At 40.2% G+C, this 14,820-nt stretch overlaps 1 protein-coding gene across 1 annotated transcript in view; it reads right to left on the bottom strand.

The window, feature by feature from the left end:
* The window catches only part of FREM2 (FRAS1 related extracellular matrix 2), a 328,691-nt gene that overhangs the window by 15,011 nt on the left and 298,860 nt on the right, over positions 1-14,820 (bottom strand). Inside the window, exon 17 of the mRNA XM_036299332.1 lies at positions 1,328-1,520. Within this exon, the coding sequence (XP_036155225.1) occupies positions 1,328-1,520 (193 nt within the window). The remainder of the gene's footprint in view (positions 1-1,327; positions 1,521-14,820) is intronic.

Here is a 14,820-nt window from a genome sequence, read left to right as displayed (position 1 = left end):
TGAGGGAGAGACATCATCTGTTGCCTCTTGCATACCCCATATTGAGGATCAAGCCCACATTTGGGCATGTGCCCCAACCAGGAATTGAACCGAAGACCTCCTGGTGCACAGAATGACACTCAACCAACCGAATCACACTGGCCAGATAGATTTACCTCATCTTTAAGCATTCTAGCCAAAGGGTTAACACCCTTTGAGTGACAGGAGAGGCAGAAGAGAAAACATGGAATTAAAATATATCAAATAATCTAGAATAATTGTTCCGGATGAACATATTACCTCACACATGGCTTTCAGGTAATTTTAATTTATTTAAGAGAAGATTTTGAGATGTATTATCAACAGTATTTTCCCTTTGGCTCATAAAAAGTAATTCAGGCATGAGGCTCAGACACACATGAAACTAGAACAGTGGTATGTGCTTAAAGAGAAATAGCACTAATTCTACTAATAGATTAATTAGCTTTATGCTTATGGATTTTGAATTATGATTCTGACATGGAGATTGAGACAAAATTTTATAGATGCTTATGGGCCCAATAATTATTGGCACTTACCACATTATTCCAAACATTCTGCTAAAGTATCAAAGAATAATAGAATTTATAATAATAAAAGCATAATATGCAAATCAACCAAATGACCATCTGGATGTCCTTCAGGTGACCTTCCGGACGAAGCTGGGGCTGCAGCCTTGGGATCAAGGCAGCTGCCACGGCAGCTAGGGAGGGATCGAGGCAGCTGCCACAGCTGTGAAGGCCTACTCTTGCACAAATTTCGTGCATCGGGCCTCTAGTTTTAAAATAAAAAGAATATTGGAAGTCTAGTCTACCTTTCAGAAGAAACTGAGTGCCATACAGGTTAAGCAATATGTTCAAGATCACACCACTAATTAGCTGTAGAGCCAAAATTAGAACCCAGGACTTTAAAATGCAACTCCCATTTTCAGAAACAAAAATGTGTAACTTTCTTCTCTTGAGTTAATTCTTAATTTTCAATTGATAATACCTCTTTTTTGATACATTCATTTTTCTGGAATCTAGGGACATATACAGATTGTGTTGTGTAACATATAAATAATTAATCACCTAAAGTGGACTATGAGAGTTAAATGTCCATGAAATATAGATATTACATTTAACAGTCACATATTACACAAAACTTGAGGCACTGATAAGATTTATTTAAAATAAAGTATTTTCATGATAAAAATAAAATTATCAGAAAATGTTGACTATAAAAATAAATTCACTAAAAGTTGGCTTTTATGACTTTTAGCTACTATAAAAAATCCTCTTAAGTAATTCAAATCGGTACATTTTCCCACCTTTGAGTTCAGCTTCTGGTGGGCTGCCAATTCCATCATTCCACAAGATGGCAGTGTCATACACGAAAGTTAGACGAAGTTCTGACTTCAAGTCAAAATGCTGCCAACCTCCTACTCCAACAGGGGAATGGTACACGTAGGAAACATACAGAGGGACTCGAAGAGTCACATATGACTGCACTAGGTTTAAGACCTAAAACGATGAAATTATATTTATCAACACAATTCAGCATTGTTAACTAAATAAGCTTAATTTTGTACAAGCCATTTTCTCCTTTCACTAACTGAAGATTTTGAATAATTATTGAGGAAAAGAAATAACAGCATTTACAACACTTAATTTTAAAGCAATTAAATAGTTGTTACTATACTACCTTCCTTTGCAACAAAGGATATGTAGCAGAAATCCTTAAGATAAATAGCATTATCTTTAGCATACTACACCTACACAGTCCTTTTAGTTTTATAGCAGCTTTAAGATACAGTTCATATACCATATAATTCACCAACTTAACGTGAACAAATCAATGGTATTTAATATATTCATGGAGTTATGCAACTTTCCCCATTAATCAATTTTGGAATATTTTCATCACCTTCAATAGGAATTCCATACCCATTTAGCAATCAATCCCTTAATTTCTCCTTTCCTCCACAGTCCCTGGTAACCCCTAGCTTACTTTTAGTCTGTATGTATTTGCCTATTCTGGACATTTTACATAAATGGAATCATACAATATGTGGTCTTTTGTGATAGCTTCTTTTACTTAGCATACTGTTTTTAATGTGAATCCATGTTGTAGCATGTTTCAATACTTTTATTACTGAATAGCATACTACTGTATGAATATACCATATTTTATTAATCCATTCATCAGTTAATGGGCATTTGGACATTTTCTAGTTTTGGACTATTATGAATAATAGTGTTATAAGATACTTTTTAATTATTATATAGATAAAGAGGAAATAAAGCAGGAAAGATCTGGAAGCAAATATAATTAGTTGAAATGAAGTATTTTGCTTAAAATTTATACTTTCCCCTTTAGGTATTTTGCAGGTGGATTGGGGGTCAGGGAGAAAAAACCAGTATTTGTTTACTGAGCACAACATTTTAGACATTGTGTTACGCTCACAATAAAAGTTATTCAATATTTTAACTCTTTCCTATAATTATATTTATATGTATTTGTGAATGGGTGGATAGATGATGAATAGAAAAAGAGAGAGAGGAAAATTAAGACAGAGAAATAAAGCCAATTTCCCACAAAATTCTTTAAGTCTATGAATGACGTTGCCAATATTAAAGCCCAGCATTTGGCCCATGCATTTTCTACGCTATCATACTTCATTGCATTCCAAACAAAGCTGACGGCAGTCTTAAGATCACCTAAAATATTCGCAGATGATATGTTATTGTACAGTGAAAACCCTAAAGAATCCATGAAAAAAACTACTAGATTTAATAAATGAATTCAGTAACGTAGCAGGATACAAAATTAACACCTGGAAATCTATGGCTTTTTTTATACACCAACTAGTGGCCTGGTGCACGAATTTGGGCACATTGAAAGTGAATTAATTAGAAGAAATATTTTAATATTGCTATTTGCCCTGCCCCCCAATCGCCATCCCCTCCCTCTGCCCGCTGGCACCTGCCTTGGCTGTCCTGGCGCCGCCTGCTTGCTAGCTCCACCCCTCACCGACTGGTCGTTCTACTGTTTGGACAATTTGCATATTACCCTTTTATTATCCTATATAAGAAAGAGGCAATATGCAAATTGACCATCACTCCAATGCACAAGATGGCTGCCCCCATGTGAACACAAGATGGCCAGCAGGGGAGGGCAGTTGGGGGTGACCAGGCCTGCAGGGGAGGACAACTGGAGGGGATGCAGGCCTGCAGGGGAGGGCAGTTTGGGGGGATTCAGGCCTGCAGGGGAGGGCAGTTGGGGGCAACCAGGCTGGCAAGGGAGGGAAGTTAGGTGTGACCAGGCCTGCAGGGGAGGGCAGATAGGGGGTCCAGGCAGGCAGGGGAGCAGTTAGGTATTGATCAGGCTGGCAGAGGAGTGGTTATGGGGTGATCAGGCTGGCAGGCAGCAGTGATTAGGGGCAATCAGGCAGGCAGGCAGGCGAGTGGTTGGGAGCCAGCAATCCTGGATTGTGAGAGGGATGTTCGACAGGCAATCAGACATCCCTTGAGGGGTCCCAGATTGGAGAGGGTGCAGGCTGAGTTGAGGGACACACACACCTCCCCTCACCCCACCTCCCCGTGCATAAATTTTGTGCACTGGGCCTCTAGTATAGGATAATGAACTCACAGAAAGAGAAACAACAAAAACACTCCCACTTACCATTGCAACAAAAAAAAATTAAGATACCTATGAAAAAACATTTGCTATTAGTTGATTTATTGATGATAGTCATTTTTACAGGTGTGAGGTGATATTTCATTTGGTTTTAATTTGCATTTCCCTGATGATTAGTAAGGTTGAGCACTTTTTCATATGTCTATTGACCATACATATCCTATTTGAAAAATTTTCTATTCAAATCCTCTGCCCATTTTTAAGCCGTATTATTTGTTTTTGATGTTAAGTTGTATAAATTCTTTATAAAATTTGGATATTAACCCCTTATCAGATATATCATTGGCGAATCAATTCTTCCAATCAGTAGGTTATCTTTTAGTTTTGTTGTATAAAAAGTTTTTACTTTGTTCTAGTCTCATTTGTCTATTTTTCTCTTTTGTTTCCCTTGCCCAAGGAGAAATATCTTTAAAAATATTTCTAAGAGTGATGTCAAAGAATTTATGGCTGAAACCGGTTTGGCTCAGTGGATAGAGCGTCGGTCTGTGGACTGAAAGGTCCCAGGTTTGATTCTGGTCAAGGGCATGTACTTGGGTTGCGGGCACATCCCCAGTAGGAGATGTGCAGGAGGCAGCTGGTCGATGTTTCTCTCTCATCGATGTTTCTAACTCTCTATCTCTCTCCCTTCCTCTCTGTAAAAAATCAATAAAATATATTTTTTTAAAGAAAGAATTTATGGCCAATGTTTTCTTCTAGAAGTTTTATGGTTTTAGGTCTTACATTTAAGTCTTTAATGCATTTGAGTTTATTCTATATGGTGTAAGAATGGGTAGGTTATGCCAAATAAGAGGTGTTTGTGAGGGTAGGGCTGTGTGATGATGGTAGGGCGTGGCTTGCGGTATTGCTTCCTTGTAATTCCTTCCTTCCTCCTTCATTCTTCTTCCTTCATCCCCCCTCCCCCCATCCCACTTCTTTTTTCTTTCTTTCTTTCTTTTCTTTCTTTCTTCTTTCTTTTTCTTCTTTCCTTCCTTCCTTCCTTCCTTCCTTCCTTCCTTCCTTCCTTCCTTCTTCCCTCCCTCCCTCCCCCCTTCTTTTCTTTTCTTTTCTTTCTTTCTTTCTTTCTTTCTTTCTTTCTTTCTTTCTTTCTTTCTTTCTTTCTTTCTCTTCTCTTTCTTTTTTTGCATATATCTGTCCAGGTTTCCCAACACTGTTTATTTAAGAGACCCTCTTTACACCATTGAATATTCTTGCCTTCTTTGTCATAGATTAATTGACCATATAAGCGTGGGTTTATTTCTAGGTTCTTTATTCTGGTCCACTGATGTATGTTTTAGTTTTATTACAGTACCATGCTGTTTTGATTTCTCTAGAGTTGTAGTATGGTTGGATATCAGGTAGCATAGTATATTTCTTCTTCTCTTTTTAAAATATTTATTATTGAGAGTATTATAGATGCCACCCCCCCTTTCCCTCCATTGCCCCCACCCCAGGCCTTCACCACCCTATTTGTCTGTGTCCTTAGGTAATGCATATAAAATTGTTGGTTAATTCCCCCCCCCTTCCCTCTGAGATTTGTCAATCTGTTCCATGCCTCAGATACTATTTTATTCATCAGTTTATTTTGTTCATTAGATTTCTTGTTTATTTTTATTTTTAGATTAAATTGCTGATAGATATGTATTTATTGCCATTTTGTTGTTCATATTTTTATCTTTCTTTTCTTCTTCTTCCTCTTCTTTAAGAATACCCTCCAACATTTCATGTAATACTGGTTTGGTGGTGATGAACTCCTTTAGCTTTTTCTTGCCTGTGAAGCTCTTTATCTGACCTTCAACTCTAAATGATAGCTTTACTGGGTAGTATAATCTTGGTTGTAGGTCCTTGCTATTCATCACTTTGAATAATTCTTGCCACTCTTTTATGGCCTACAAACTTTTTTCTGAGAAATCAGCTGACAGTGAAACCTACCAACATTTGCATTATGGGGGTGCCAGAAGGAGAAGAGAGAGAGCAAGATATTGAAAACTTATTTAAAGAAATAATGACAGGAGATATAGAACAGATCCGGAAAGATGGCAACCTGCAGGGAGGTAGGGAGGGAGAGTGTGTGAGAGTGAGGGAGTTATAGAGGAGTGTGTGGACGTGTGTGGGTGTGTGTGTGAGTGAAATAGGGACAGTTAGATCCTGCAGGTCTTTCAAGGGGCTGCCAATCCGGGCAGTCTTAGACGGCAAAACCCCGCTGTGGCCGCAAACACTCTGGGGAGGACACCAGCAGTGCAGAGACTACGCCATCTTGAAGAACAGAACTGCTTGAGACTAGGATCCTAGCCTTGCCACCACCCTGTCTGGTCTCCATAGCAAACTGGAACCCTACAGCCACTCTGGTAGAAGACCTGTGACCACAGCTGCAGACCCAGGGACACCAAGACTCTAGGCACCCCGGTCGCAGATTTCTGTGAGTCACAAAGCCAATCCCCCTCCTCCACCGCCCCTGCGGCAGCGGCATAGGAACTGCCAGACCTGGGCTGCACAATAGGGCTTTCTATTAGCAGCTCTGCCTGACTTTGAGCCTTGGTGTTGGACACGGGAAGTTTGTTTCCCGCGACCAGGCTCCGTGGGTGGGGAGACTGTGCTGAATTTGAGCCTAGGTGCACATCCTTGGGGAGACTGTTTTCTGTGACCAGATCCCATGCCCATGCAGGGCAGGGATACAGCACTGAATTTGAGTCTGGATGTGCTGGCCCCCACCCGTTCATCAGGCCTCTATCTATACCAATAAAAGGGTAATATGCTAATTAGACCGAACATCCTTCTGGACAAAGCCATGGTGGTGGGGCCGAGGCAGAGGTGGTTAGGGGTGATCAGGCCAGCAGAGGAGAACAGTTAGGGGGATCAGGCTGGCAGGGGAGAGCAGTTAGGTGTAGGGCACGGCTATAGGGTTAAGCCTCGAACTGACCTATTGGCAAAGTCACAAACAAGTCCCAGCTTAGAGGGCACAGTCCTCTTAGCATAATTAGGCTTGACCTTATGATGCTCCCTAGATCTTATCTGGGAAGCTAATGGGCTGAGGGAGGTGCAGCAACTGCTGCCAAAAACAAGTGAAACTCACAAGAACAGTGTAACTCTGGTAACCACTATGTTGTTTACCTCTGACTATAAAATAAAGGCTCAGCTTGCCTCTGGATCTCTCTCTCTGTGGCCTCAGCCAGGCACAGGAAGATCCACCTAGACTCAGCTTATTCTCTTTGTTTGTCATTTCTCCATCCTTCACCACCCTCACTCAGGCTTTTGAACCTTTGGCTGAGCTGGCTCGGCACAGGGGGATCAGGCCAGCAGGGTAGAGCAGTTAGGGGGATCAGGCTGGCAGGGGATAGCAGCTGGGTGATCAGGCCGGGAGGGGAGTGCAGTTAGGGGGATCAGGCCAGCAGGCAGGCAAGCGGTTAGGAGCCAGTGGTCCCAGATTGCAAGAGGGATGTCTGACTGCCAGTTTAGGCCCCATCCCTGCTGAATCGGGGTCCCGGATTGGAGAGGGTGCAGGCTGGGCTGAGGGACTCCCCCCTCTATGCACAAATTTCATGCACCGGGCCTCTAGTTGGTGTATAAAAATGCAGCCAATTTCTGAATTTTAATTCTCTATCTTGATACTGAATTCCTTCAATAGTACTAATGGTTTTTTGTTTGTTTGTTTGTTTTTTTGTAGAATCTTTAGGTTTCTGTCTCTATAGGATCATGTCATCCACAAACAGTGACATTTTAACTTCTTCCTTTCCAATTCTGATGCTTTTTATTTCTGTTTATTGTATGATTGCTGTGGTTATGGCTTCCATTATTATGTTGAATAAAAGTGGTGACAGATAGGTCACGTCCTTGTCTTGTGCCTGATCTTAAAGTAAAAGCTTATAGCACGTCATATATGGCCTTTATCATGTTAAGGTATATTCCCTGTATTTCCACTTTACTGTAAGTTTTTATCATAAAGAGATTTGGGATTTTTTTGGGGTGCCTTTTCTGTATCTATTTATATGATCTTATGATTTTTATCCTTCATTTTATTTTTGTGGCTTATTATGTGAATTGATTTGTATATATTGAACCAACTTTGTAATCCAGGAATAAGTCCCACTGGATTATGTTGTATGATATTTTAAATGTATTGCTGAATTCAGTTTACTAATATTTTGTTGAGGATTTTGTATGTATATTCATCAGGAATATTGTCCTATAATTTTCTTTTTTTTTTTTTATAGTGTCTCTGTCTGGTTTTAGTATCAGGTAATGCTGACCTTCTATAAGGAGGTTGAGTGCCTTCTCTCCTTTTCAATTTTTGGAATATTTTGAGAAGTATAAGTGTTAATTCTTTTTTTAATGTAAAATTCTGCTATGAAGCCACTTGGTTCAGGGCTGTTTATTGGAAATTTTTTGATAACCAATTTGCTTTTGTTAGTAATTGTTAGTCTATTTAGATTTTGTTTCTTCCTGATTCAGGCTTGCAATGTGGTATGTCTGTAGAAATTTAATTTCTTCTAGATTGTCCAATTTGTTGGCATATCACTGTTTGTAGAATTTCCTTATAAATCTTTGTATTTCTATGGTGTCAGTTGTCACTTGATCTCTTTCATTTATGATTTTATTTATTTGTGTCCTCTCTCTTTTTTACTTGATGAGGCTCTAGGTATATCAATTTTCTTTATCTTTCAAAAAACAAAACAAAACAAGCTCATGGTTTCATTCATCAAACTAAGTAATCAAAAACTCCAACAAACAAACATTTAAAGAAGAATTACCACCTATTCTCAACTATTCCAAAAATTTCAATAGAAGGAAAGGCTCCCAGCTTATTTTATGAGGCCAGCATTATTCTGATTCCAAAACAAGTAAAAGACATTACAAACAAGAAAATTATAGGTCAATATCCCAATGAGCATTGATGCAAAAATCCTCAACAAAATATTAGAAAACTTGTGGGGAAGCATGGGACTTGGTTGGAAAGTTTGTAATGAGGAAATTCCAAAAGGTTGGAACCTCCGGAGGAGCTGGCTGAAGGTGGCTGCCCCTGCCTTGACTTTTCCAAACAAGTCTGAGCCCTCAGGTGTTTACTGGAATCTTTGTGCTAGTATTTATATGCCCTTGCTTAAAGGACACTGCAGATGCATGTGTCTTCTCAAGGATGCTTACCCTGCTGATAGTATCTAAAAGTTAATGTTAGTTCAAGCTTTTGTTTCAATAAAATCGTAAAGAGGCAGGTGAACAGGGCTGTCTGGTTCCCATAGCCAGGCAGCCCCTTAGCCCTCTCTTTCACAGAAATGTGTGTCAGAGTAATCATTCATCCATCACCCATGATCTGCTGGTTAGCCCCATGTGAGGAGGAACACAACTAGACACAGTGGTGCAAACCTAGAAAACAAAAGTAACTGCACAGTAAGTTATTGGAGCCTGCTGGGGATTTCCAAGTTTGAGGGGATTGTTTCTCAGCTAAGGTTTCATGTCTCTGTTGACTGTTGTTTTATGTCTCTTTGTTGTTTATTTTTTAGTGAGAGTTCTTGTCTGTCTGTCTATAATGTAAGGATTATATTGAGAAAGAAAAATATGGGAAATAATCATTTAAACTCCCCAAGTATTTATCCTAGAGGCATGGAGCTGGAGAAGTACCCTTGAACAGGCTGCAGAGGCGGCAGCAGCAGGTGGGGAGGGCACTCTTCTTGTAAAAGAAAAAGAATTGTACTTTTACACTAAAGCCATTAGAGGCCCAGGAGTTGCTGTAGTCCTAGGAACAAACCCCAGGACCTTCTATATCCCAACATACACACTCACCTTTTCTCCAGCCTCCTAAAAGCTGTCAAAGTTCCGTTATCTCTGTTATGTTTCTTAAGAATGTAAGTATATTTTCCATTGAAAAAATAAGCCTATTACTGAAAGTGAGGAAAGAAAAAAGGCTTTACCTGTATTTGCCTAAGAAGTAAAGGTTTTATATATAAATTATTAAAATAGTTATGTTAATCAGGAACTTGATTACTTTAAATAAATAGATTATTTAATACTGTTTAATAATAATAATAATAATGATATACAATCTTTTAGTTTAATGTATTTGACTACCTCCCAGGGTTTAAGTTCTAAGAAACTTTTCTTGACCTAGAATTGGCTTTAGCTCATTCCAGTGGGCCCTGGAATGCCTCAAGGATTTGCTTTCTCTCCTTATAAAGGGAAATTTTAAACTTAAGGTGAATGGGAAGCTCTGTCAAATAAGGAAATAATAATTATATTCTATTTATATATATGCATGTTAAATAGATTCTGATATGCTTTCATTTATAAATAGTTGTTATCTATATATATAAAAGGCCAAGCGACCGTCTGACTAGTAGCTATGACGCACAATATCCATTAGGGGGCAGATGCTTTGACTGGTAGCTATGATGCGTACTGATCACCAGGGGGCAGAAGCTCAATGCAGGAAATGCTGAGCTGTGGTGACTTGGTAGTAACGGTTCTTGGGTGATGCATCCGGGAACCAGAGAGGAGGGAGCCCGATTCCAGGGTGCATCACCCAAGAACTTCCCTCTGGTAATCCAGGACCCTTTGGGGGATGTCAGAAAGCCAGTTTTGGCCCAATCCCCGCAGGCCAGGCAGAGGGACCCCACCTGTCAGAGGGACCCTAATCACTCTGCAGATGCCCCAGGTGCGGCAGGCTGGGGAGGGACCATGGGAGGTTGGCTCTAGGGTGTGTCTGGCCCATTTCACCCAGTTCCACCCTGTTGGCCACCTTCTAATTAATTTCCTTTCACTGTGCACGAATTCGTGCACCAAGCACTAGTTAGTTATAATATTTTGGAATACTGTGTTTTGCAGGACAAGATTCCATGTCATTTGCATTATAATCAAATCAATAACTATCATTTTAAATTTCTTGTCATTTATAAATAATCACTGTTTGGTTATAATACATTTGGGAAAATGTTACCTCATCTGAGGGACCCATAGAAAGGACTCTAATTTACTTTAAGCTACATATCTCTGAGAATAAACTTTCAGATCATCCCCTTGAATTGGATGAAAATTATTAGAACTCCATAGAGTATCTGGATTTATAGAAATACTAGCAAGAAAAACCAGGAGAAACAGAATTTGATTATAGAACTGAATGAGCTAAAAATAACTGTATAGATTTTATAACTATTATTGAAAGTATTGCTGATTTTTTATTTTTCCAGACAGAAGGAAACTTAAATTTTAAAGCAGTTTAGTAAATTGTATCTTGATAAGCAATGTTATAGCATTTATATTTTTCTCCATATCTAATCCTTCCAGAATCTAAAAACTCTTAATGAGTAAGTATGTTGTTCTCAGAGCAGTGTGTTTGTTTGCATAAATCCAATAAGAATCTGTTTTCTTCAGGACATAGGCCAGTTTCCAATTGTGGTTTTATTAACCAAAACTTTACTGGAATGTCATGTCTGAAAGAGAGACATGCCAGGACTCTAGATGTCACCAGAAAGCTCTAAGGAATGAAGACTGACTTTGAAGCTGATAAGCCCCATTGCATAAATAGCCTGATACCTTGCTTGGTCACATGGTTCATGACAGTCTTTCCAGGTAAGGAACGAAGGTTACTTTCCTGAAGGATGGCATAAAAGGAACCTCAAGACACCTGTTGAGACCTCAAGTTGAGGAATGCACCCCAATTCTATAGGTATTGCAGGCAAAGCCTAATGGCAAGTGGGGCTTGGCTTCTTTGCCCTGGGGGTAAACTTTCTCATGAGATTCCAGCAAAGCATTTTTTTAATAGCCTATGTGATCAACTGTTATTCTTGTTGTGTTTATGCAAATAATTAGGCCAAACTGGAACTCTACTTAATACAGTAAATAAGTAGGTCTTAATTTGGCTCTTTGATGAAAATGAGGGTGATTTTAGGGAGAGAAATCATGTTTCAACAGGAAATTATTAGAACTAAAATGTTTTTTTTCTTCCACCAGACAATTTGTCATAATTCTTGCTTTTCTAACTTATGCCCAATAATACTAAATTTTATAACACAGTCTCCACCAGGTTACAAGCCCTACTTGCACCTAGGGAATACCACCTCTAGGCACCATTGCCACCTCCTTCTATGCCCAGGCCTCATTGTCCCTCTGACAGAGAGCAAGGATCTCTTGGCTCTGAGAGAAACCTTTGAACCCTCATCAGCAGGAAGCAGTTTCAGAAGAAACCTGGCATCCCCTTTCTCTGAAAGAATTCAGAGCCAAGATCCTTGAGGGGAATGTAGTAGGCAGTTACACAGGTATAAGCAGAGCAAGGACAATGGGCCAACTGGAAGATAAATGGAACCTGAGACATACCACTCTAACTACTCTAAAGCTGGCAATAGAGTAGCCTGTGTAGAACTGACTTTTAATTCTAAGTAATGAGAAAGAATTTATAGTTTTAGTATAATAGAAAGTATGAGGCATAGAAATACATTTTTAAAGAAAAGAAAGTAGGTTCTAAAGCTAGTTGTTTCTAAAAGTTGCAAACTTTGTAAAGAAAGATTTGTAAAAGTTATAGAAGGGTGATAAAGAGAAATCTTAAAAGGAAAGCATAGATATACTGAATAATAAACCTAATTAGATAAATAAATCTAAAGTAAACTAATACAGAAATTTTTTTGGTTCTTTTTCAGTCTATTAAAAGGGAAAATTTCTTTAGAAAAGAATTTGCTATTACAGTACAAGGTTAATAGATATCAACTAATTTACCTAATCAGAAGGGGGAACAATTGGGAGAACCTATAACCTGATAGATAGAACACCTAAATTAATCTAAAAATAATGTTTAAATCTTAGTATACATATACTTATGTGATTAGGGGGTAAAGTTTCTTATATGTGAAATAGAGGCCCAATGCATGAAATTCATGCAAGAGCAGGCCTTCCTTCCCCCGGCTGCTGGCACTGGCTTCCCTCTGGCACCCAGGACCTGGGCTGGCTTCCTAGGGCTGCCCCCAGGCATCCAGGACCCAGGCTGGCTTCCCTCTGGCCCTGGCTTTGTCTGGAAGAACGTCCAGAATGACATCTGGAAGGATGTCTGGTCTACTTAGCATATTACCCTATTATTATTATAGATAGGGGCTTAAGTTTTTTGTAAAGTTTCCTTTTCAAAGCCTGTGCAAAGTGGTTGATGAGGTGACTCAGCTGTGAATCTAGCAAGCAGAATCGATAAGTATGGTCAGACTAATCCACCAGAAGTCAAAACATCATCTCATCAACATCATCTCATTGCCTGATGACTAATTACAATAGCTGACGTCTGCAGACCCCCAAGCCTGCACATAGTTGCATTCCTCACTCTAGCTCCTTCCCATTTATAATCCTGTCCCCTACACCTTACTAGAAGGCAGGATTTGGTACTCGTAAGCTCCCTGTCTTCTTGATTGGACCAACCATTGCTGTCATTGTAATTCTCTTTTTCTTATGGTCTATAAAATTGGAACTTTAGCAATAAATGCACTTCGTGGACCCTGACATTCCAAAGCAGTAGGTTTACTGCTCTCTCTGTCTTCTGCAGCCAGAAAAACAAAATAGGGGGAGGTGTGGGGAAGCATGGGACTTGGTTGGAAAGTTTGTAAGGAGGAAATTTCAAAAGATTGGAAACCCCAGGGGAAGCTGGCTGAAGGTGACAGCCCCTGCTTTGACTTTTTCAAACAAGTCCGAGTCCCTGGGTGTTTACTGGAATCTTTATGCTTAGTATTTATATGCCCTTGCTTAAGGGACATTGCAGATGCATGTGTCTTCTCAAGGATGCTTACCCTGCTGATAGTATCTAAAAGTTAATTTAGTTCAAGCTGTTGTTACAATAAAAGCCTAAGGAGGTGGGCGAATGGGGCTGGTTTGGTTTCTATAGCCAAGCAGTACCTTAGTTGTGTCAGAGTAATCATTCATCCATTGCTCAGGTTCTGCTGGTCAGCCTTGGCAGAAACTGAATTCAGGAATATGTTTAGAAATTCATATACCATGATTGAATGAATTTATTTGTGAGCTGAAAGGTTGGTTCAATGTCTGCAAATCAATTAATGGTATATATCAGATAAACAGATTGAAAGATAAAATTCATATGACCATATCAATAGATGTAAAAAGAGCATTTGACAAAATAGAGCATTCATTTATAATAAAAACTCGCAACAAAATGGAGATAAAGAGAATATACCTCAATATAATAAAGGCCACATATGACAAACACACAATGGTGAAATCCTAAAAGCATTTTCCTTAAGATCAGGAACAAGACAAGAATGTCCACTTGTACAATTTTTATTCAACACTAGAGGCCCGGTGAACAAATATTTGTGCACTCGGGGTAGGGGGTCCCTCAGCCTGGCCTGTGCCCTTTCGCAGTCTGGGACCCCTCGGGGGTGACCACTTGCTGGCTTAGGTCTGCTCCCCGGGGGATTGGGCCTAAGATGGCAATCAGACATCCCTCTGGCAGCCCAGCAGCCCTTGGGGGATGTCCACTTGCCAGTGGGGAGCAGACCTAAGCTGCAGTCAGACATCCTTAGCGCTGCTGAGGAGGCGGGAGAGGCTCTCACCACCACTGCTGTACTGGCAGCCATCAGCCTGGTTTGTGGCTGAGCAGAGCTCCCCTCTGTGAGAGCGCACTGACTACCAGAAGGCAGCTCCTGCATTGAGCATCTGCCCTCTGGTGGTCAGTGTGTGTCATAGTGACCAGTCATTCCCAGTCTTTCTGCTGTTAGGGTCAGTTTGCATAGTACCCTTTTACTATATAGGATAGAGGCCTGGTGCACAGGTGGGGGCCAACTGGTTTGCCCTGAAGGGTATCCCGGATCAGGGTGGGGGTCCCGCCTGGGTGAGGGGCTGAGGGCGGTTTTCAGGCTGGCAGGCAACTGGAGCTCCCAGCTTTTTTTTTTTTTTTCTTTTTTTTTTTTTATTCTGGGATTTATTTACCTTCTATAACTGTCACTGGAGCTGAGAACCGGCTCCAGCTCTGAGGCCCGGCTCCAGCTCTGAGGCCGTGGCTGGCTGAAAGCAGGTATCTGGGTTTGTTTAGCTTCTATAATTGAAACTCTGTTGCCATCACTGGCGCTCTAAGCTCTGAGCCCACTGCCGGCTGAAAGCATGTATCTGGTGTTTGTTTAGCTTCTATAATTGAAACATTGTTGCTTCCGGAGCTCAGAGCTGGGCTGCGGCAGG

Source organism: Myotis myotis, unplaced genomic scaffold (genome assembly GCF_014108235.1).
Source record: "Myotis myotis isolate mMyoMyo1 unplaced genomic scaffold, mMyoMyo1.p scaffold_m19_p_3, whole genome shotgun sequence".
Taxonomy (NCBI): domain Eukaryota; kingdom Metazoa; phylum Chordata; class Mammalia; order Chiroptera; family Vespertilionidae; genus Myotis; species Myotis myotis.
The sequence above is the reverse complement of the archived record's forward strand: the minus strand, read 5'-3'. Positions and strand labels throughout refer to the sequence as shown.